Here is a 21,527-nt window from a genome sequence, read left to right as displayed (position 1 = left end):
AGTCCGTTTCTGCTCTGATCAGCAACTTACAAGCCACCGTACCTGGGTGTCCCCACGGCCATTTTGTGGCCGGGGTTGCCTTGGAAACCATCGCTCGATGTCGCTTTCACTATTTACAGTGGCATCAGAGGGGTTAAATGCCCACGATGAGCACTAGCACCAATCGTGGCCATTTATGCAGAGTGTGAGCTATAATGTATAGCGGACACCCACTGATAATTCCTCTCTACATGTGAGGCACCATACATGTATGGAGGGTGTTGTGAAGGGGTTAAATGTTTGCTGTTTTGCACCATTGTAAGCTGCTTGTAAGAGAAACTTATGGGAGTAGACAACCCTTAAAAATGATCCCCTACTCCCCAGAATACTTTTGTGTAATTGCATTGATGTTTGAGTTGTAATTTCTTTTCAGACAATAATACTTAATTGAAGAAACCCCTGCAACATGCTGTCCGTTCTACGGATGTGCCCTATTCATTGTAAACAGACAGCTGTTGATGTGGGGAGCCCATATCCAGGTTACTACAGGGCACTGATTGGAAACTTGGCTCAAAACCAGTGGAGGCAAACTTCCTGTAAAGGTGCTGCAGGTGCCATGGCAGCGCGGTGGCTCAGTGGTTAGCACTGCAGCCTTGAAACACTGGGGTCCTGGGTTCACATTCCATGAAGGAATATGTTCTCCACATATTTGCGTGTGTTTCCCCCTGTTTCCTTCCACACAGGGCTGTGGAGTCGGTAAGCCACAGTTGCGACTCCGACTCCTGGATTTTATCAGGTTCCGACTCCTTCATAAATGGCCAATTTGTAACAATAAATTTACTGTTGTAAAATATTAACATCGTGCTTATTCAGTTTCTCACCATCATGTAAGTAATCAGACCACTTAGAGCAAAAACTATATTTATTAGAATACAATTAGAATATAGCAATTAACTTTTATAAACATTTCTAAACTCTTGTAAGTAAATATGCAATAAACACTTATGCAGTTAATAAGAAGAAATCTATAAATTTGTCCTCAAAACGTATTGCCTCTGTCAGATCCTCCTTCATGGATGCCCTCAAATCTGATCTAATTATTTTGAAAGCAGAGAACAACCTCTCTACACTAACTTGGGTTGGTGGCAAAGCAGTAACCACTCGGGCAACATCTCTGACAATGTCAGGATACAGAGGAATCGCTTGTTGCACTGTTATTTTTGATGAACGGTCAAATTTCTCAATTTCTTTTAGTGCACATGAAAAATTCTGCTGAAATGTACTGGCTGTGTTCTTTGATGGGGATGACGCTTCTATGCGGGAACTCTGCACGGTCCTTGTGATCCAAATATTTTTTGAAATTAAATTCTTCATCAGTTATGAGGGTGAGGATGTGGCAGGACGACCAAATTCTTCTTGTTCCTCCTGACTGTTCTGCAACCCTTTCATCCTTACTGCTATTTCAAACAGAGCTTCTTTTCCTTTAGTTAGCTGTTGATCATCTAGAAGAATCCGATGCATTGGGTCTACATAAACAGCTGCCAAAAGAATGTTATTTTGTAATAGTAGCTCCTCTCTCCGTTTCATTGATGTAGCAATGCCACTTGCAATTAACCCTCCTCTTTGGGACAGGCGAAACATCAGGTTCTTCCACTTCTTTAAGAAAATACCTGGAGTTAAGTCCTCTGCTTGTAATTTTTTAGTCACTGTAAATGGGTGCTCTAGCAATTTTTCCAGCTCAGTCACCTGATTCCACTGACTTTTATTTAGCGTCAGTTGAGGGTTAGCCATGTCTACAAGAAAGGTTCTCAGTTCAACCAAGGGCTGAATCATTAAGTACTGCCCCATCGTGTGGCTTGATCAATAATTGCCCCTTTTCCAGCACGTCTCTTCAAAATTGAGTCATCTTTAGGGGTTCTGGCAACAGTAGCCAATTTTCTCACCTTGCCAATCAGTGCAGCAGCATGTCCTTCTTGCAGTCTGTCTCTTATAGCCAGCTGTAGCGTATGCACAACACAGCGCATGTGATGAATGAAAGAACGTATTGAAACAGTTTCAACAAGATCATCTAAACTATCATGTTGCTGTTCATCTGAAGCAACTTCAGTTTGCTTCTCAGTTACAATACTGTGTTCCTCTATTTCAAACATTTCTGTGTCTGTGGACCCAGAATGTTCTTCTGGCTGCTGGTCACCATCATTACTCTCATTCATTAGCTTAATAGTACTTATCATATTTGAAGCATTGTCAGTTACGACAGAAAGAACTTGCTCTTTTTTAAGTTCATAGTCTTGCAGAACCTTTTCGACCAAGACCTGGATAAACTCACTGGTGTGATGAGCTTTGGTGTCTTTTACTGCCAATGTCTTGGTAACTATTTCATTTTTGTCACAAACAAATCAGACATTGATGGCAAAATAGTTCACTCTGTGACGTGTGCAGGCATCCATTTTAACCCCTTCCCGACCCATGACGCCTATGTGGCGTCATGGAATGATCGCGTCCCTGCAGATCGGGTGAAGGGGTTAACTCCTATTTTACCCGATCTGCAGGGAGAGGGGGAGTGGTACTTCAGCCCAGGGGGGGTGGCTTCACCCCCCCCCCCCCCCCCGTGGCTACGATCGCTCTGATTGGCTGTTGAAAGTGAAACTGCCAATCAGACCGATTTGTAATATTTCACCTAAAATACTGGTGAAATATTACAATCCAGCCATGGCCGATGCTGCAATACCATCGGCCATGGCTGGAAAACCTGAAGTGACCCCCCCCACCCCACCGATCGCCCCCCCAGTGCTCCGCTATGGGGTCCGGTCCCCTCCGTCCTGTGCTCCGCTCCCCCGTCCTCCTGCCCGCTCCCCCCCTGCTCCTATGTCACCCCCCGGTGCTCCGACGCCCCCCACCGTGCCCCGATCTCCCCCCCCCCCCCCCTTATACTTACCGAGGCTCCCGGTGTCGGTCCGTCTCCTCGCTGGGCGCCGCCATCTTCCAAAATGGCGGGCGCATGCTCAGTGCGCCCGCCGAATCTGCCGGCTGGCTGATTCATTACAGGTACATTTTGATCGCTGTGGTAGGTTCTAACACAGCGATCAAAATAAAAAAATAATAAATAAAACCCCCCCCTTTATCACCCCCATAGGTAGGGACAATAATAAAATAAAGAAAATATTTTTTTTTCTTTTTCCACTAGGGATAGGGTTAGAACTAGGGTTAGAACTAGGGGTAGGGTTAGGGGTAGGGTTAGGGTTACGGGTAGGGTTAGGGGTAGGGTTATGGCATGTGCACACAGAGCGAATCGGCAGCGGATTGGCCGCGGATCCGCAGCGGATTGGCCGCGGATCCGCAGCGGATTGGCCGCTGCGAATTCGAAGCAGTTTTCCATCAGGTTTACAGTACCATGTACACCTAAGGAAAACCAAATCCGCTGTGCCCATGGTGCGGAAAATTCCGTGCAGAAACGCTGCATTGTATTTTCCGCAGCATGTCAATTCTTTGTGCGGATTCCGCAGCGTTTTACACCTGTTCCTCAATAGGAATCCGCAGGTGAAATCCGCACAAAAAAACACTGGAAATCTGCTGTAAATCCGCAGGTAAAACGCAGTGCCTTTTACCTGCAGATTTTTCAAAAATCGTGCGGAAAGATCTCACACGAATCCGCAACGTGGGCACATAGCCTTAGGGTTAGGGTTGAAATTAGAGTTAGGGTTGGAATTAGGGCTAGGGTTTGAAATAGGGTTAAGATTAGGCTTGTGGTTAGGGTTACGGATAGGGTTAGGGGTGTGTTGGGGTTACAGTTGTGGTTAGGGTTGGGATTAGGGTTACGGGTGTGTTGCGGTTAGGGTTGTGGTTAGGGGTGTGATTAGGGTTATGGCTACAGTTGGGATTAGGATTAGGGGTGTGTTGGGGTTAGTGTTGAAGTTAGAATTGAGGGGTTTCCACTGTTTAGGCACATCAGGGGTCTCCAAACGCAACATGGCGCCACCATTGATTCCAGCCAATCTTGCGTTCAAAAAGTCAAATGGTGCTCCCGCCCTTCCAAGCCCCGACGTGCACCCAAACAGTGGTTTACCCCCACATTTGGGGTACCAGCGTACTCAGGACAAACTGGGCAACAACTGTTGGGGTCCAATTTCTCCTGTTACCCTTGCAAAAATAAAAAATTACTTGCTAAAACATAATTTTTGAGGAAAGAACAATTATTTTTTATTTTCACGGCTCTGCGTTATAAACTTCTGTGAAGCACTTGGGGGTTGAAAGTGCTCACCACACATCTAGATAAGTTCCTTCGGGGGTCTAGTTTCCAAAATGGGGTCGCTTGTGGGGTGTTTCTACTGTTTAGGCACATCAGGGGCTATGCAAATGCAATGTGACGCCCGCAGACCATTCCATCAAAGTCTGCATTTCAAATGTCACTACTTCCCTTCCGAGCCCTGACGTGTGCCCAAACAGTGGTTTACCCCCACATATGGGGTATCAGCGTATTCACAACAAACTGGGCAACAAATTTTGGGGTCCAAATTCTCCTGTTACCCTTGTGAAAATAAAAAATTGCTTGCTAAAACATCTTTTTTGAGGAAAGAAAAATTATTTTTTATTTTCACGGCTCTGCGTTGTAAACTTCTGTGAAGCACTTGGGGGTTGAACGTGCTCACCACACATCTAGATAAGTTCCTTGGGGGGTCTAGTTTCCAAAATGGGGTCACTTGTGGGGGGTTTCTACTGTTTAGGCATATCAGGGGCTCTGCAAACGTAACATGATGCCCGCAGACCATTCCATCAAAGTCTGCATTCCAAAACGTCACTACTTCCCTTCCGAGCCCCAGCATGTGCCCAAACACTGGTTTACCCCCACATATGGGGTATCAGCGTACTCAGAAGAAACTGGACAACAACTTTTGGGGTCCAATTTCTCCTGTTACTCTTGCAAAAATAAAAAATTCTGGGCTAAAAAAATATTTTTGAGGAAAGGAAACACATTTATTATTTTCACAGCTCTGCGTTATAAACTTCTGTGAAGCACTTGGGGGTTCAAAGTGCTCACCACACATCTAGATAAGTTCCCTTGGGGGTCTAGTTTCCAAAATGGAGTCACTTGTGGGGAGTTCCTACTGTTTAGGCACATCAGGGACTCTGCAAACGCAACCTGATGCCCTCAGAGCATTCCATCAAAGTCTGCATTTCAAAACGTCACTACTTTCCTTCCGAACCCCGACGTGTGCCAAAACAGTGGTTTACCCCCACATATGGGGTATCAGCGTACTCAGGAGAAACTGGACAACAACTTTTGGGGTCCAATTTCTCCTGTTACCCTTGGGAAAATAAAAAATTGTGGGCTAAAAAATCATTTTTGAGAAAAGAAAAATTATTTTTTATTTTCATGGCTCTGCGTTATAAACGTCTGTGAAGCACTTAGGGGTTCAAAGTGCTCACCACACATCTAGATTAGTTCCTTGGCAGGTCTAGTTTCCAAAATGGGGTCACTTGTGCGGAAGCTCCAATGTTTAGGCACACAGGGGCTCTCCAAACGCGACATGGTGTCCGCTAATGATTGGAGCTAATTTTCCATTCAAAAAGCCAAATGGCGTGCCTTCCCTTCCGAGCCCTGCCATGCGCCCAAACAGTGGTTTACCCCCACATCTGGGGTATCATCGTACTCAGGACAAACTGGACAACAACATTTGGGGTCCTATTTCTCCTATTACCCTTGGGAAAATAAAAAATTCTGGGCTAAAAATCATTTTTGAGGAAAGAAAAATTATTTTTTTATTTTCATGGCTCTGCGTTATAAACTTCTGTGAAGCACCTGGGGGTTATAAGTGCTCACTATGCATCTAGATAAGTTCCTTGGAGGGTCTAGTTTCCAAAATGGGGTCACTTGTAGGGGAGCTCCAATGTTTAGGCACACAGGGGCTCTCCAAACGCGACATGGTGTCCGCTAACGATTGGAGCTAATTTTCCATTCAAAAAGTCAAATGGCGCGCCTTCTCTTCCGAGCCTTGCCGTGCACCCAAACAGTGGTTTACCCCCACATATGAGGTATCGGCATACTCAGGAGAAATTGCCCAACTAATTTTAGGATCCATTTTATCCTGTTGCCCATGTGAAAATGAAAAAATTGAGGCTAAAAATTTTTTTGTGAAAAAAAAGTACTTTTTCATTTTTACGGATCAATTTGTGAAGCACCTGGGGGTTTAAAGTGCTCACTATGCTTCTAGATAAGTTCCTTGGGGGGTCTAGTTTCCAAAATGGGGTCACTTGTGGGGGAGCTCCAATGTTTAGGCACACGGGGGCTCTCCAAACGCGACATGGTGTCCGCTAAAGATTGGAGCCAATTTTTCATTGAAAAAGTCAAATGGCGCTCCTTCCCTTCCGAGCCCTGCCGTGCGCCCAAACAGTGGTTTACCCCCACATATGAGGTATCAGCGTACTCAGGACAAATTGGGCAACAACGTCCGTGGTCCAGTTTCTCCTTTTACCCTTGGGAAAATAAAAAAATTGTTGCTAAAAGATCATTTTTGTGACTAAAAAGTTAAATGTTCATTTTTTACTTCCATGTTTCTTCTGCTGCTGTGAAACACCTGAAGGGTTAATAAACTTCTTGAATGTGGTTTTGAGCACCTTGAGGGGTGCAGTTTTCAGAATGGTGTCACTTTTGGGTATTTTCAGCCATATAGAACCCTCAAACTGACTTCAAATGTGAGGTGGTCCCTAAAAAAAATGGTTTTGTAAATTTTGTTGTAAAAATGAGAAATCACTGGTCAAATTTTAACCCTTATAACTTCCTAGCAAAAAAAAAATTTGTTTCCAAAATTGTGCTGATGTAAAGTAGACATGTGGGAAATGTTATTTATTAACTATTTTGTGTCACATAACTCTCTGGTTTAACAGAATAAAAATTCAAAATGTGAAAATTGCGAAATTTTCAAAATTTTTGCCAAATTTCCGTTTTTTTCACAAATAAACTCAGAAATTATCGACCTAAATTTACCACTAACATGAAGCCCAATATGTCACGAAAAAACAATCTCAGAATCGCTAGGATCCGTTGAAGCGTTCCTGAGTTATTACCTCATAAAGGGACACTGGTCAGAATTGCAAAAAACGGCAAGGTCATGAAGGGGTTAAGAAACAGAAAGCGTCCCTTGAGAGTTTTTAAGTTCTTCCTTTTGTTTAAAAGCTTCTTCGATTACTAATTTTCTAATACTCTCTCTTCAGAGAAACACCAAGCTTGCGGGCCATTTCTCCATTCAGACACATAAAAGCTGGTCGTGAAAATAATGAAATAGGCACACTATCCTTTACAACAAGCTCTGTGATCTGGTTTTTAAATGTATCTACTGTCATTGTCACAGTAACTTTGTCACTGACATAATATCTTTACATAATATCTTGCAACTGATGGCTGCAAAGTTCTCTGCTCCTTTGCTTGGCTGGAAGAGCTGGGCACTGGTTCATTGGTTTGGATGCAGTCTTTCTCATCCACTGCTTTCAGTACTTCTGGATGAAAGCGCTGTAAATGTCTCTTTAGATTAGAAGCTCTGGTAGGAGCATTTTTATCTTTGCCTGAATATGCACTGATCTTGGCTTCACAGCATTTGTTTTCGTCTGGATCATTTGTCATACACTGACAGACATAATGTTTTCTATCTTGAGTGATGGTGAAATGTTCAAATACAGTTGATTTAATGTAATAATTCTGCATTCACAATACAAATGCCAATTGTTTTTCCTAAAAACAATTGTACAAAGTTATTGCCAGGTCGTACAACTGATATTGGTCAGTAATACTGCTATTCCTCATGTACTCAGTTAACTGATGCAAAGTTTGTTGAAAGGATAATGCTTCTTACAGTCTTCCTCTTCTGAGTAGCAGCTGTGAGATGCTTGGAAGACACACACCTAGTAAACATCTAGTCTAGAGGAGGAGCTTTACTACTAAGAATTTGCAACACTTTTTCAGTTTCATACATTGTAAGTAGGGGGGTTGGGGCAGCATGAGGTTAACCAAGTATAAGATTAGACAAGGGCAGTGGAGAGCAGTGACACACAAGAAGTAAGAAATGTCTCTATCTCCTGCAGAACTGCTTATCACTGTTCATAGTTTGCTAGAACATATATATTTGAGTAACATTTATAAAATTCATATGAAAGTTCAATTATGAAATATTAATACATTTTTTTTTTTATAGCTGGAGTCGGTACATTTCTACCGACTCCGACTCCAACCAAAACTAACTCCGACTCCACAGCCCTGCTTCCACACTCCAAGGACAAACTGGTGGGGACAGTGATTGTCTGTAAAACGCTGCAGAATATGATGGTGCTATTTTAGCAAGTAACCTAAATTTTAAAAAATGGACTAGTTGATAGGAGCGTGTGTGTAATATATAGTGTCCGTAAAGTCATGGTGCACTTTTGACTAGTCACTGGAAAGCAACAAAAAACGATCGAAATGTGAAATCTGCTCCAAATAAAAGAAAAACTTTCCCAGTTTCATACCTATGCAGTGCAGGTCGATGTGGGCTCCATTTGTTGCCCTACACACATCCAAACGATAGTGAAGTTCTTGCCACACAGGTAAGGACGTCTGGTGTAACAGAGTGAATAACGACTGTGATTCTCTGTTTTAAGTGATTAATGTCGTTGATACGTTCAATGTACACATGTTGCTTCACATAACCCCAAAAGTCTAAGGGCGTCAGATCTGGGGATTCTGGTGGCCAAGGCTTGACAGAACCCCTGCCTATCCACCGCCGGGGGAATGTTCTATCCAGAAACTCAAAAACAATGGTGGCATACTGTGGAGGAGCGCCATCCTGTTGAAAGATGACACCTTCTGGAAATTGTGGCATTGCATACAATTCCAACATGTCAAGATACGTGTTTGCTGTCACAGACCGCTCCGTGAAAAAAAAATGGGCCTATCACCTTATCATTCATCAGGCCACACCACACTTACACTTTACGGCTGTTACGTTCATACTCAAGATAGGCATGAGGATGTTCGGCAGCCTATATTCATACGTTATGGCAAGGAACATGTCCACAGATATGGAAGGTCACCTCATCGCTAAACCGTGTCTTCTGCAAAAATCTTGCATCATTGTCGATCTCATGAAGCATAGCTGTAGCAAACGTTCATCGTTTGGGTCTATCCGCCGGTTTGATAGCGTGCAAGAGCCGCAATTTGTACCCCGTAGAACAGACGTTAACATCTTATGAACTGTAGTCTTGCTTAGGTGTAATTGTCGAGCACAGGCACAGACTTTTTAGGGCTCCTTAGATAGTTATCCCATATAGCCTCTACAGACTCGTCACTGACAGCCTACCAGAACAGGGTTTCTCCACCAAACTGCCTGTTTCCTTCAACTACTTAACTTATCCCACCAACTAATGTTATTGCTATGTGGTGGCGCTTCGTTATAAATGCGCCAATATTCACATAGCACTTTGGTCACGGATTCGAATTTAGCGAGCCGCAGAACACACTGAACTTTCCTCTGTACCGTCCACATCGCGACTGGCATGGAAAACCACACAGCTGGCATAAGCTTGTGGTTGCATGATGCCACAGACCTGGCAGTGTATTAATCAGAGTTCAGTTTATCAGGGGTTAATCTGACTGGGGGCTCAGTAACAGCTTAAATGAGTGTGTTGTTTGATTGGTTCTTGTTATCTCTCCTCATGAATATGTCTGATATGATTGGGCCAGAGAAAGGGCGCCAAAATGTAAACTATAAATAGATCCTGTGACTGGTTAAAAGTGCACCATGACTTTACGGACACACTGTATATAAATATAATAAAAATGTGTACACACAAAAGAAAAATGTGTTGGTGCTTTGCCTTCTCATTGTGCCTTCTCCAAGTGCCTAACCTTTCATTATTGCCTTTCAGGTTTTCTGACACAAACCAATTGTTACCCCAAGGTATCGCCTGAATAGTTTGGAATGTGCCATCATCTTATGGAGGATTAATTAATTCACTTTAAGAAGTTTTTGCACTAAAAGACTTTAAACTGGGCACGAGAGACACGATAGGGAAAGAGAAAATGTCATCTAACAGAAGCCAAAATCCTCATGGACTTAAACAGATTGGCTTGGACCAGATCTGGGATGACCTGCGGGCCGGGATCCAACAAGTTTACACTCGACAGAGTATGGCAAAATCTAGATACATGGAACTCTACACGTATCCTTAATGGTTAACCTGACTTCATTGTACCATCTTTTTAGTTTTATGTTGACTGTATGTCACTTTTTCCCACTCTATACAGGCTTGTAATTTCATGAAGTAAGAAGATATTGATGCTAAGGAACCATGTGGTAAGGTAACCTATGTGTATAATTCTGTGAGGTGGTCGGGTCTTCACATGTGTATTGAGCCGTTCTTCGCTTATCATTGAGTCTTTCTTTGTCTGGTGCCTTTGGTTATGTTCACACTTTGTGTGTTTTTGCCTCCAAAATTAATATTTTACTGTACCTGCAAAGTGACCTGAGACTTCTGAAATCTCATGTACACATCGCTTATTTTTTCCTTGCAGATTTGAAGCCGGTTTCCATCTACAGCTTGTCAATTCTTCTCTGCGTTTTTCACCCATTCAAATGAAAGGGGGGGGGTTATAACTCCCATCATTTGCAACAGATTTTTCAGGTGCAAATACTGAACTTGTACACATACCCTAATTGGAAGGTTCTGGTGGATGATTAGTAGACTCCTTCAAATAGTGTCTGGCAGCTCTCCTGGTTTAACTGCTTAGTAAATTCCCCCAGAAAATAACAATTCTGAAGCTTTTTTTTATGTTCGTGCTGATCTCTTGTAATTTTTCCTAGATGTTTATGAATTAATTGACAACTGGGCGTTATCTTCCCCTGTGACGGGGCATGTCCTCTGCCATGGACAGCAGGTGTCAGTTTGTGCTGGCGCACCCCACCACAGGCAGCAGCACCCCCTCTCATCACAATAACAGGTTGCTGTATTTTTCTGGTACAATAATTTACTGATACAGATTTCAAGAGACTTGCCTGTTCTTAAAAAAAAAAAAAAAAAAAATGTTGGAATTTTTTTTTTTTCTTTGTGTAATAGCTTATGGATAAGATTGTTCTTTTTACAAAGTCACCATTCTCATTCAGTGCCACTTTTCCAGTTCATTACCTTTTCTCTGAGCTATGAAAGACTGCTTACTACCAAAAACCCTATCTAAAATGTAACTTTTATTCAGTTAATAATAAAAATAACCTAAATACCTACTCAATGAAGGTGATACGGTGTGCGCAAAGGAAACATGAAAAAGTATTTAAAAAATCTATGCTATAAAGGGCTATCTACCACCCAAGGAAATCTTCAGTGATGATAAACACTTAACCTCTCCGGGTTAGAGTAATGCTACTATATTATTATTATTATTATTATTATTATTATTATTATTATTCATAGATCAATCTGTGCTTAGAGGATAATATGCAGAGTGTAGCCTCTCTAACAATAGCCCTACGGTCCTGGGTACTAACTGGAGAGATTCTTATATATAGTAAGGGCACCTTCCTGTGTATTATATAATATAATATTATATCGTAATATATTGCAATGATCATATTATATAGCACTGTGTACTTACAATTGCTCATTTTGCCTTTGTACCCAGCTAATCTCTTTCCATAGAATCGATGACATCTCGTAATTCAAAACTGATTCGCTGAATTCTTCTAAGCTCTATGTAGAAACAGAAGGTCAATTTTACCTGTATGAGTCATAAGTCACTGCAAAAGTCTCTGATAGGGGGAGAAGAGAGCAGCTGGGTCAGGACTTGAAGAGGGGAATGATAAATGCAGGGACAAAAGACTTCCTGTTTCTGCATAGAGCAAAGAAGTAATTAGCTGGGTAGAAAGTCAAAATGAGCAATTGTAAGTACACCATGCTATATAATGACTGCAATCCTCATATTATATAGTGCTCTTTACTTACATTTGCTAATTTTGCCTTTCTAACTGGTAGTCTTTTTTTCTGCTTTATGTAGAAACAGGAAGACTCTTGCCCCTGTATTTATCATTCCCCTCTCCAACTCCTGACCCAGCTGCTCCCTTCTTTCCCTGACAGACTTTTGCAGTGACTCATGAGTCATGCAGGGAAAATTGACCTCCTGTTTCTACATTGACAAGCTGAATCCTTCTAAGCTCTGTTATTAATCACCTGATGTTATAGAAGCCTTATCTGGGTAGAAAAGCAAGATGAGCAATTGGAAGTACACAATGCGGTGCCATTATAATATGATGACTTCAATATATCAAGAGGAGAAACATAATATATATATTATTTTTGGGGTGCCATATCCACTAGTAAAATTTACAAGCAAATGTATTAGTGGAATTTCTTGCAGATTTTTGGTGTGGAACTGTATACCCATGATGATTTATTTTTTTTCTTTTCTATATTTACTTCAAAATGCCTATCTTTTCCTACCACACACACACACACACACACACACACACACACACACACACACACACACACACACACACACACACACACACACACACGCGCACACTTTTAAAAAACCACTCAGAATGCCAAAAAAGTGAAAAATCTATGCGCTCTGTATCGTGTTCCTGCCATGTGCACATGTGACTGCTTTAACCCTTGGCAGTATAATGTAGAGAAAGAGACCCTGATTCCAGAGATGGGTCACTTTCTGGGCTGACTGCTGTAGGTTTAGTCCTCCATATTCATGAGCTCTGTGTAACCCCACACCTGTCACGGATTGGCAGCTTTCTGCCTATGCACAGTGTACACATTGGGCTACATGGCAACTTGGACTTTAAGATATAGCGCAACCAAGGCTTTCTCGGTGCTGCTGCTACTTTGCAGTGCAATACAAGTGAATGTTGTCGCGACCACAAGAGGTCTGCGATAAACGAGTCATGAACATGAAAACTAGGTTGGACCCTCTTGTAAGCTCACTCACTTGTATTGCACTGCGATGTCATCGTGTGCCTGGTGTCCCCACCAGTCATCATGTAGCCCTTTGCCTAAAGCTGCCAATTGGTGACGTGGGCAGGGTGATCTAGTGCTCTACATGCTGCTAGATCTGCAGCAGCTCAGTAAGTGCTACATAGCTGGAATCTGGGTGTCTGCCCTTACATCATGCTGCTCTCAGATGAGGAAGCAGAAACCTGATGACCGATTCCCTTTGAGCATTCTGGGCTGCTTTTGAAATAAACTGAAGGGGTTGAGAAAAAAAATACAGAATGTTAGTAGATGGACTGTACAGCGCTCCGTCCTAAACATGGCTGCTGATAGGACTAGTGATCTGATCTTCTACAGTGGCCTGTATTAAAATAAAATGCTGCGGACTTCACTGCGCTTGTGCTGATGTCTTCTGACGAGGGTTACTCCATGGCGCTGGCTGACGCACAGGTCTGGTAATGCACAGGGACAGTCAAGTGTTGCCGAAGTCAAAAATCCCAACGAGTTGAGAAATGCTTCACTCCTCACTATTGTGAAGGTGTCGGTGACGGAGGTGGCACATCCACATATCTATCCATGCTATAGTGGCCGGACGTCTGGTCTGTGATTGCAGTGCCTATAAAGCTGTCACCAGTCACACACTGCCTTACGTGGACAGGGCACACATGGGTGCGGCTGGAGGCCTGTACTGTTTGCCTTGACGTAGATTTCCACGTCAGGCAGTTGTTAAAATGCGTCCACACTGCTTCATGTCCTAACTGTGCCACCTGCCTCTTCTATTCATACGGCAGCCATAGAGCGTGTGCTGCCGAGTGTATGTCACCACTGTGTAATCATTGTCTGCGGACTGTCAAAAGCATAGAGACTGCAAACCTACCATGTCCGTAGGAACAGACCTTTATATGGTAACTGGAAGACCCCTTGTGCCATGGGGACAACTGCTGGGCACCTGTCATGTGCTTTTGTAGCATGTAAACTGTCCCCAGTGCGTTGTTCATTAAAAATGGAGCTGTACTCATGTGGAAAAAGCACTTTATATTGTGTTATCGTACCCACTCATTTAGTCATAGGAGTGTGATTTGTTGGGTTCAGTCACGGTTGGCCGACGTCGCTGAAATCCTGAAAATACCTCTCTTGGGCAGTGTCTATCGGGGACCCCAGCGTGCACTGTGACGAGCGTCTACCCGCACATGCGTACTGAAGTGGTGTGCCGTACCCAGCATCACTGGAGTCTCTCGTCATGGCTGATCAGTTCTTACCCTGGCAGACTTGTGTAGTTGCATGGGGTTCTGGAAGCTGGACGTCGGACAATCAGTGGATCGTCCTGCTGGCTACCTTTTTTGTGACTGATGAGACAACCCCTTATTAAAGGCTCGCTCATACTAGCGTAAAACTTGAACAAGTGCTATCCTCTGTTTTATCGGAAGGCACATGGCCTATTGTTATACTATGGGGCAGTGCAGATCAGCGATATTTCAGTCACCCATGATGGCACCCTATATTCCAGTGGTGCCGTCATGGGTTACGAAAAAACACATTACCAGTAAGTAATATGACTGTTTCTTCTTATTCAGCATGAGAAAAACAATTGCAGCATTCAGAGAGTGGCTCCGCAAATCAGACCACGAGCACCCATACAAGTCTGAGTGCTTGTAAAACTTTGCACTGCACTAAGGCTACATTCACATTTGCGTTGTGCGGTGCAGCGTCGGCGACGCAACGCACAACGCAAATGCATGCACAACGCAGCGTTTTGTGACGCATGCGTCCACTTTTGCATGGTTTTTGGCGCAGAAAAAACTGCATCATGCAGCATCCTCTGCTCCCTGACGCATGCACCACAGTGACGCATGCGTCACAAAACGCAAGTGAAACGCATGTCCATGCGCCCCCCATGTTAAATATAGGGACGCATGCGTCGCCGTGGCTGCGCCTGACGCAATGCTAATGTGAACGTAGCCTTAGATGTCATCTGAGTGCAGTCCGATGTACATGCGTGGAGAAGATGGAGAAATTGTATGTCTTCTTAACTGTGCTGTGATTCTTTCATGCGAAAGAATCAGATCACAGTTGGATAACATTCGGATCAAACAGTTTGAGCCAAGTGTCATTAGAATAATCTGCCTCATCCTCTCGCTTTAGATGTGAGCGTACCCTAAAATTAACCTAACCCTAAGTTTTGAATGAAAATTTGTGTGCTCTACTGTCAACAACTATTAATTACCTGTCTTAATACCGCATATCGTCACATGTGTTCATACCTTGTTTTTATGCTTTGGGGGTCTAGTTTTTCCTTAGCATAGCACCACCTATGTTTAGTGGTAGGGGTCCCTCTAGTTCGTGGGTAGAGGGTCTCACTAGTGGCTGCAGGGTGTATCAGGGACTATAGGGTTAGCCATCGTGGAGCGGGGGCGCCACAACGTTCCCCCCTAGGGCGTCTACCTCCGCAGCCAGGTAGGGGCATTTTTAGGTGCCTGATCTAGGGATTTCTGGGACCACCCAACAGGTTATTGGTATTCTGTTTTAAGCACGTTGTTTTGGTTTTTGTCACTACAGGTGGTATAGTTTTTGTCTTGGTTTTAACAACAAGTGTTTTTAGATATAGGGCAGTTCTATGATATTGGTGTATGTACCCCTAAGTAAAAGCAATTTTTGTTTTACCAAAGTCGAAATGTCTTCATCCATCCCCCATCCTGATATATTGGATCATATGGTGATAAATGTGCTAATGATCCAGCCACCGTTTTTACGCCTGCCTGCTGTATCCTCCAGTAATGCCAACACTACATCTAATTTACCCGTTGCTTATTCTTGAAAGTACCAGGGCTGTGGAGTCGGTAAACCAAAACCTCCGACTCCTCAATTCCCATGACAGACTCCACGACTCAGACTCCCTCATACATGGCTCATGTTTAAGTGATAAATTTACTGTAGTAAAATGGTAACATCAGGCTTTAATCATCATTATGATACAATAATCAAGCCATTTAGATAGAAGATAAAAAATATATTTATTGGAATAAAACTTAAGAACAAAAAAAACACTTTTGCATATTTACAATTTATTATACACTATGCAGTAAGTGGAAAAAAAGTTTTCAACAAAAATGTACTGAATAACATTTGTGTAGTCTATGAATTTGTTCTGAGAAATAATATCGCCTCCATCAGATCCTCCTTTATAGATGACCTCAAATCTGACCTAATTATTTTAAGGCTAGAGAACAACCTGTCTACACTAACTTGGGTTGGTGGCAAAGCAGTAACCACATGGGCAGTATCTCTCACAATTTCAGGGTATAAAGGAATTGCATCGTGCACAATCAGTTTTGATGAACGATTGAACTCTTCTAGTACTTTGAGAGCAAGTAAAAAATTTTGTTAAAATATGGTCAATCTGTTTTCTATGGCAGTGGAATCTTTTTTTTCCCTGCAGCAATGCTTTGCCTGCTCCATGTCATCCAAATACTTGTCGAAATCAAACTCCTCATCTGAAGCAGCTTCAATAAGATTATCTAATTGTAAAGAATCATTTTGCTGTTCTTCTGTAGTAATATCTGTTTGTTCCTCCGTTATGGAACATCCCCAACATACTGAATGTGAAATGTTCTTCTAGCTGCTGTTCACCTTCATTATTCTCATTCATCAGTTTAATTGTACTTATCATGTTTGAAGCATTATCAGTTACAATAGCAAGAACCTGTTCTTTGAGTTCATAATCTTGCAGGACTTTTTCCACTAAGGTCTGGAGAAACTGGCTGCTGTGATGAGCCTTAGTAACAATTTTTTCTCTTCGCCACGACACCACCCACTTGAGAGAGAGGATCCGCCCCTAGGAACAGGAAACCCTATGGAGAGATAAAAGGGGCGGTCCCCCTCGCTCCCACAGTTGGTTTCCTGTTCCTACGGGAGACGCTTGGAGAGAAGAGGATACCCAGCCTGGATGCCGCTTGCGCAGTTTACCTTTATGGGACGGCAAGGGCTCCAGAAGCTGGAAGCAGCGTCGGGGGTCCTATGACAGTTTCCCCCCTCTGCTGGCAGGTACCGTGAGGCCGGGTCCGGGGAGTCGCCTGGCTCACGAAGATCCACCCAGCGGACCTACAGGGACCGACTCGCTGGGGTAAGGTGATCCTGCGGCGCCATCTCGTATGGTGCGCAGGCAGCGTGGGTCCGGTGTATTGTCCCCCGGAAGCAGTATTGCGAACTTCCGGGGTGAGTCAGGAGGGACGGCGCCTGCGCTGAAGCTGGTGGAGGCGCAGGCGCATACAGCAGAGCCGCGACCCGGATGTAGCGGTCACTTCCGGGTGCGGCAGGAAGCAAGATGGCGGCCCCCATTACAAAAGGACGCCGGCACTGATCCTCCGGCGTCCATCTTGGCATCTCCGCAGGACCCGGCGATGGCTTCATCTGAAGTCACCGCTATTACACCTGGCAGCCACACAAGCAGCAGCCGCAGATCTTCTTCTAAGAACGCCAGCAAAAAATCAGGCCGGTCGGTTCCATCTGTGCTTCCGTCTCCTCCTCATCAGCCGGTATTGTAACAACAACCTCACTGGGTGAGTGTGTGTCTGTACCCTTCTTAGGCTGATTATACTCCCCCTCTTTGTCTATATTCCTTAGGCAAAAAGAACGGGGAAAACCAAACACATACAATGTGCTTTATGCTCTCAGCCGCTCCCCGATAATAATTTAAAGAAGCTGTGCCAGCCTTGCATCGAATCCACCTTACGTGAGGAATCTTCAGTAAGGTCGGAAGATATAAGGAGTATGATTAGAGAAGAATTGCGGGCCTTCCGAAGCTCAGAAAAAATTCCCGAGAGTAGGAAAAAATATAACTCCCCTAGGTCTGAGCAGTCCTCTGACATTGAGGATAAAGACTCGGAGGGTTCCCGAAATATCATTTCCTCAGATGATGAGCGAGATACATGCTTTCCCACAGACAGTATCGATAATTTAGTCAGATCAGTTTGTAACATCATGGTTATTGAGGACACGAAAACCCCTAAAACCCCACAGGACGTGATGTTTGCAGGCCTGTCAGAGAAGAAAAAACCTTCCTTTCCTGTAATTCCAGCAATAAAGAATGTAGTAAAAAAGGAGTGGAAAAGCCAGGGACAAAGAGGATTACCGTCTTCGTCAAAAAGACGCTATCCCTTTAATGATGAAGATTTCTCCATATGGTTAAAAGCCCCGAAGGTGGATGCAGCAGTGGCCTCCACTTCTAGGAAATCTTTGCTACCCGTGGAAGATTCCGGTTCCTTGCAAGACCCGCTGGACCGGAAGGCGGATACCCTCCTAAAAAGAGCATGGGAGTCCTGTACGGGAGCCTTCAGGCCGGCTATATCAGCCACATGCACTGCCAGGTCCATGCTTGTCTGGTTGAACGATTTAGAAGAAGGATTAAAAAGCGGCCTTTCCCGAGATAGATTACTCTCTTCCATGCCGTTAATTAGGGGAGCTACAGCCTTTTTAGCGGATTCCTCAGCTGATTCCATACGACTAGCGGCCAAATCGGCAGGTCTGACTAACGCAGCTCGTCGAGCCTTATGGCTAAAGGGGTGGAAAGGAGATCCCCAAACAAAATCTAAATTATGTGGTCTTCCATGCCAGGGTGAGTACCTATTTGGTACTAAGTTAGACGAAATACTAACTAAAGCGGGTGAGAGGAAGAAGGGGTTCCCCAATAACTCTTATCTTCCATCCTACAGGAGAGCGTTCCGAAAGCCCATCTTCAATAGGAGAAAGGACTATAAAAACCAAGACCGCTGGGCTAATAAAGATTTTAAACAAAAAGGAGCGTTTTTTGGGAAACGTCCATTCAAACCTGAGGATAAACCCCGTTAGGACAGATCTACCCGTTGGTGGTAGGTTGTCTTCCTTCTCATCACAATGGCTGACAATAACTTCCAATCCGTGGGCAACTAGCCTTATATCTACGGGTCTAAAATTAAAGTTTGCCCGAGTCCCTCCTGACTCATTCTTATTGACTTCCTTAAGGTCTCAATCACAACAAGAGGCCTTGGAACAAGAAATAACAAATCTCCTGTCCAAAGGCGTACTAGTGGAAGTACCTTTTCATCAAAAAGGAAGGGGTTTTTATTCCCCTTTATTTTTGATTCCGAAACCAGACGGATCGTTTAGAACAATAATTAACCTGAAGAGACTAAACGTCTTCTTAGAAAACCAAACCTTTAAAATGGAATCTATACGATCAACCATTAAGCTTCTTTTTCCCCATTGCTTTATGGCAGTGCTTGACCTTAAAGATGCGTATTATCATCTACCAATCTTCATCGAACATCAGCAATATCTTCGGGTGGCAGTTATGATGGGAGGTCAAGTAAGGCATTATCAGTATACAGCAATGCCCTTTGGACTGTCGATAGCCCCGAGAGTCTTCACAAAATTAATGTCGGAAGTAATGTCATATTTGAGATTAAAAGACACACTTGTAATACCATATTTAGATGACCTTTTGATAGTGGGTAACTCCTTTTCCCAATGCCATCAGCGAGTACTTCATACAATTTCGTCCCTGCAGGAATTGGGGTGGTTAGTAAACTGGGAAAAATCCAGATTATCCCCCACAACTCGTCAAACATTCCTGGGACTTATTCTAGATTCTACTAGTCAGAGATGCTTTCTTCCCGACTCTAAACAGATAACGATTATAAACAAAGTACATTCGGTGATTAATAACCCCCTAATCTCCCTAAGAGAAGGGATGTCTCTTCTTGGTTCCTTCACATCATGTATCCCGGCTGTCCCATGGGCTCAATACCATAGTAGAAAATTACAGTATAAAATTCTACAAGAAGAAGAGAGGTTACAGGGCCAATTAGATAGTCGGTTATCTTTACCAACAGACGTGTTAAATTCTCTTACCTGGTGGTTAGATCAGAGTCATTTCACCAGTGGGGTTCCCTGGGTGGTTGAACCTTCAAGAACAATCTTTACCGATGCCAGTCCTAGTGGTTGGGGAGCACACTTAGGAGATCAAATAGTTCAAGGTCTGTGGTCTCTTGAAGAATCGAACGATTCTTCTAATAAAAAAGAACTGAAGGCTATCTATCATGCCATATGTAAATTTCTTCCACAGCTACACGGAAAGCATACAAGAATCCTTTCAGACAACATGACTGCAGTGGCATACTTAAATCACCAAGGGGGAACAAGATCAGAAGCTCTCATGTCTATAGCCGCCGACATTCTATCCATAGCAGAGGAGCACCTCCTATCCTTGTCTGCACTACACGTGAGAGGAGTCGACAATCCAAAAGTGGATTTCCTCAGCCGCCACACTCTCCGCCAAGGAGAGTTGGTTCTCAGCCGACGTATCTTTTTAATGACAGTCAAAAAATGGGGCACTCCCGAGATAGACCTCTTTGCGACGAGACGAAACAGACAAGTCAAAAGGTTCGCTTCATTGTTCCGATCCGACAATCCAGATATCTTCGATGCTCTGCAAGTCCCATGGACATTCCAGAAAGCATATGCCTTTCCCCCTCTAATACTTCTTCCAACAGTGATCAGAAAGATAAGGGAAGACAGAGCTCATGTGATCTTAATAGCTCCATTTTGGCCCAAGAGGCCATGGTTTTCCTGGCTGAGAGCCATGTCAATCTCAGACCCGTGGATCCTTCCGGAGGATCAGGATCTTCTCTATCAAGGCCCCTTCAACCACCCTCAGGTGAAGGGACTGCGGTTGACAGCCTGGCATTTGAGAGGCAGCTGCTAAAAATGAGAGGATTTTCTAACAAAGTAATTGACACTCTGCTACTAAGTAGGAAAAAATCCACCACATCCATTTATGTGAGAGTGTGGAAAAAAATTTTAAACCTCTACCCAACAGCACTATCAAACGAAATTCATATCCCTATGATTCTAGAATTTCTTCAAAAAGGGCGCGATTTAGGTCTGGCAGTCAGTACCTTAAAAGTACATATTTCTGCGCTTGGTGCTTTATATGGTCACGATATTGCAGGTGACAGGTGGGTAGCTAGGTTTATCGCAGCTTGCCAAAGGTCAGAGACAGTCCAAATTCCCCATGTACCACCTTGGGATGTTAATTTGGTCCTCGAAGCTCTAACAGACCACCCCTTTGAGCCACTACATTCAGCTCACATAAAACATGTCTCCATCAAGACAGCTCTTCTTGTTGCTTTGGTATCAGCCAGAAGAGTAAGCGACATACAGGCATTATCGATAGATCCACCATTTATGTCTATTTTTCCAGATAGAATTGTCCTAAAAACAGACCCTTCCTACTTGCCCAAAGTATGTACTAAATTCCATAGGTCACAAGAAATTTTTCTTCCCTCCTTCTATGATAACCCTACGAATCAGGAAGAACAAAAATACCACACATTAGATGTGAGGAGAGCCATATTAGCCTATTTAGACAGAACTAGCGCCTGGAGGAAGAGCAGGGCTCTCTTTATTTCCTTCCAGGGCCATAGGAAAGGAGATGGAATCACGAAGGGTACCTTATCTCGGTGGATTCGGGATGCAATATGTCTGGCCTATTCATCCAAGGGGGAGAACCCGCCTGAGACTGTAAAAGCACATTCCACTCGGGCGATAGCATC

At 43.6% G+C, this 21,527-nt stretch overlaps 1 protein-coding gene across 12 annotated transcripts in view; it reads left to right on the top strand.

Moving 5' to 3' along the window:
• The window catches only part of CUL1 (cullin 1), a 121,207-nt gene that overhangs the window by 61,302 nt on the left and 38,378 nt on the right, over positions 1-21,527 (top strand). For 8 of the 12 annotated variants that reach the window (XM_077269122.1, XM_077269124.1, XM_077269128.1 and 5 more), the window contains one exon: positions 9,874-10,167. In XM_077269122.1, coding sequence (XP_077125237.1) covers positions 10,028-10,167 — 140 coding nt within the window. In that variant the 5' untranslated portion in view covers positions 9,874-10,027. Of the gene's footprint in view, positions 1-8,165; positions 8,255-9,873; positions 10,168-21,527 lie in introns of all 12 variants that reach the window. The other 4 variants (XM_077269127.1, XM_077269120.1, XM_077269121.1 and 1 more) reach the window with 1 other exon arrangement.

This window comes from Ranitomeya variabilis, chromosome 6 (genome assembly GCF_051348905.1).
Source record: "Ranitomeya variabilis isolate aRanVar5 chromosome 6, aRanVar5.hap1, whole genome shotgun sequence".
NCBI classification, from domain to species: Eukaryota; Metazoa; Chordata; class Amphibia; order Anura; family Dendrobatidae; genus Ranitomeya; species Ranitomeya variabilis.
Note: the sequence above shows the minus strand (reverse complement) of the source record. Positions and strands in the feature narration are given on the sequence as shown.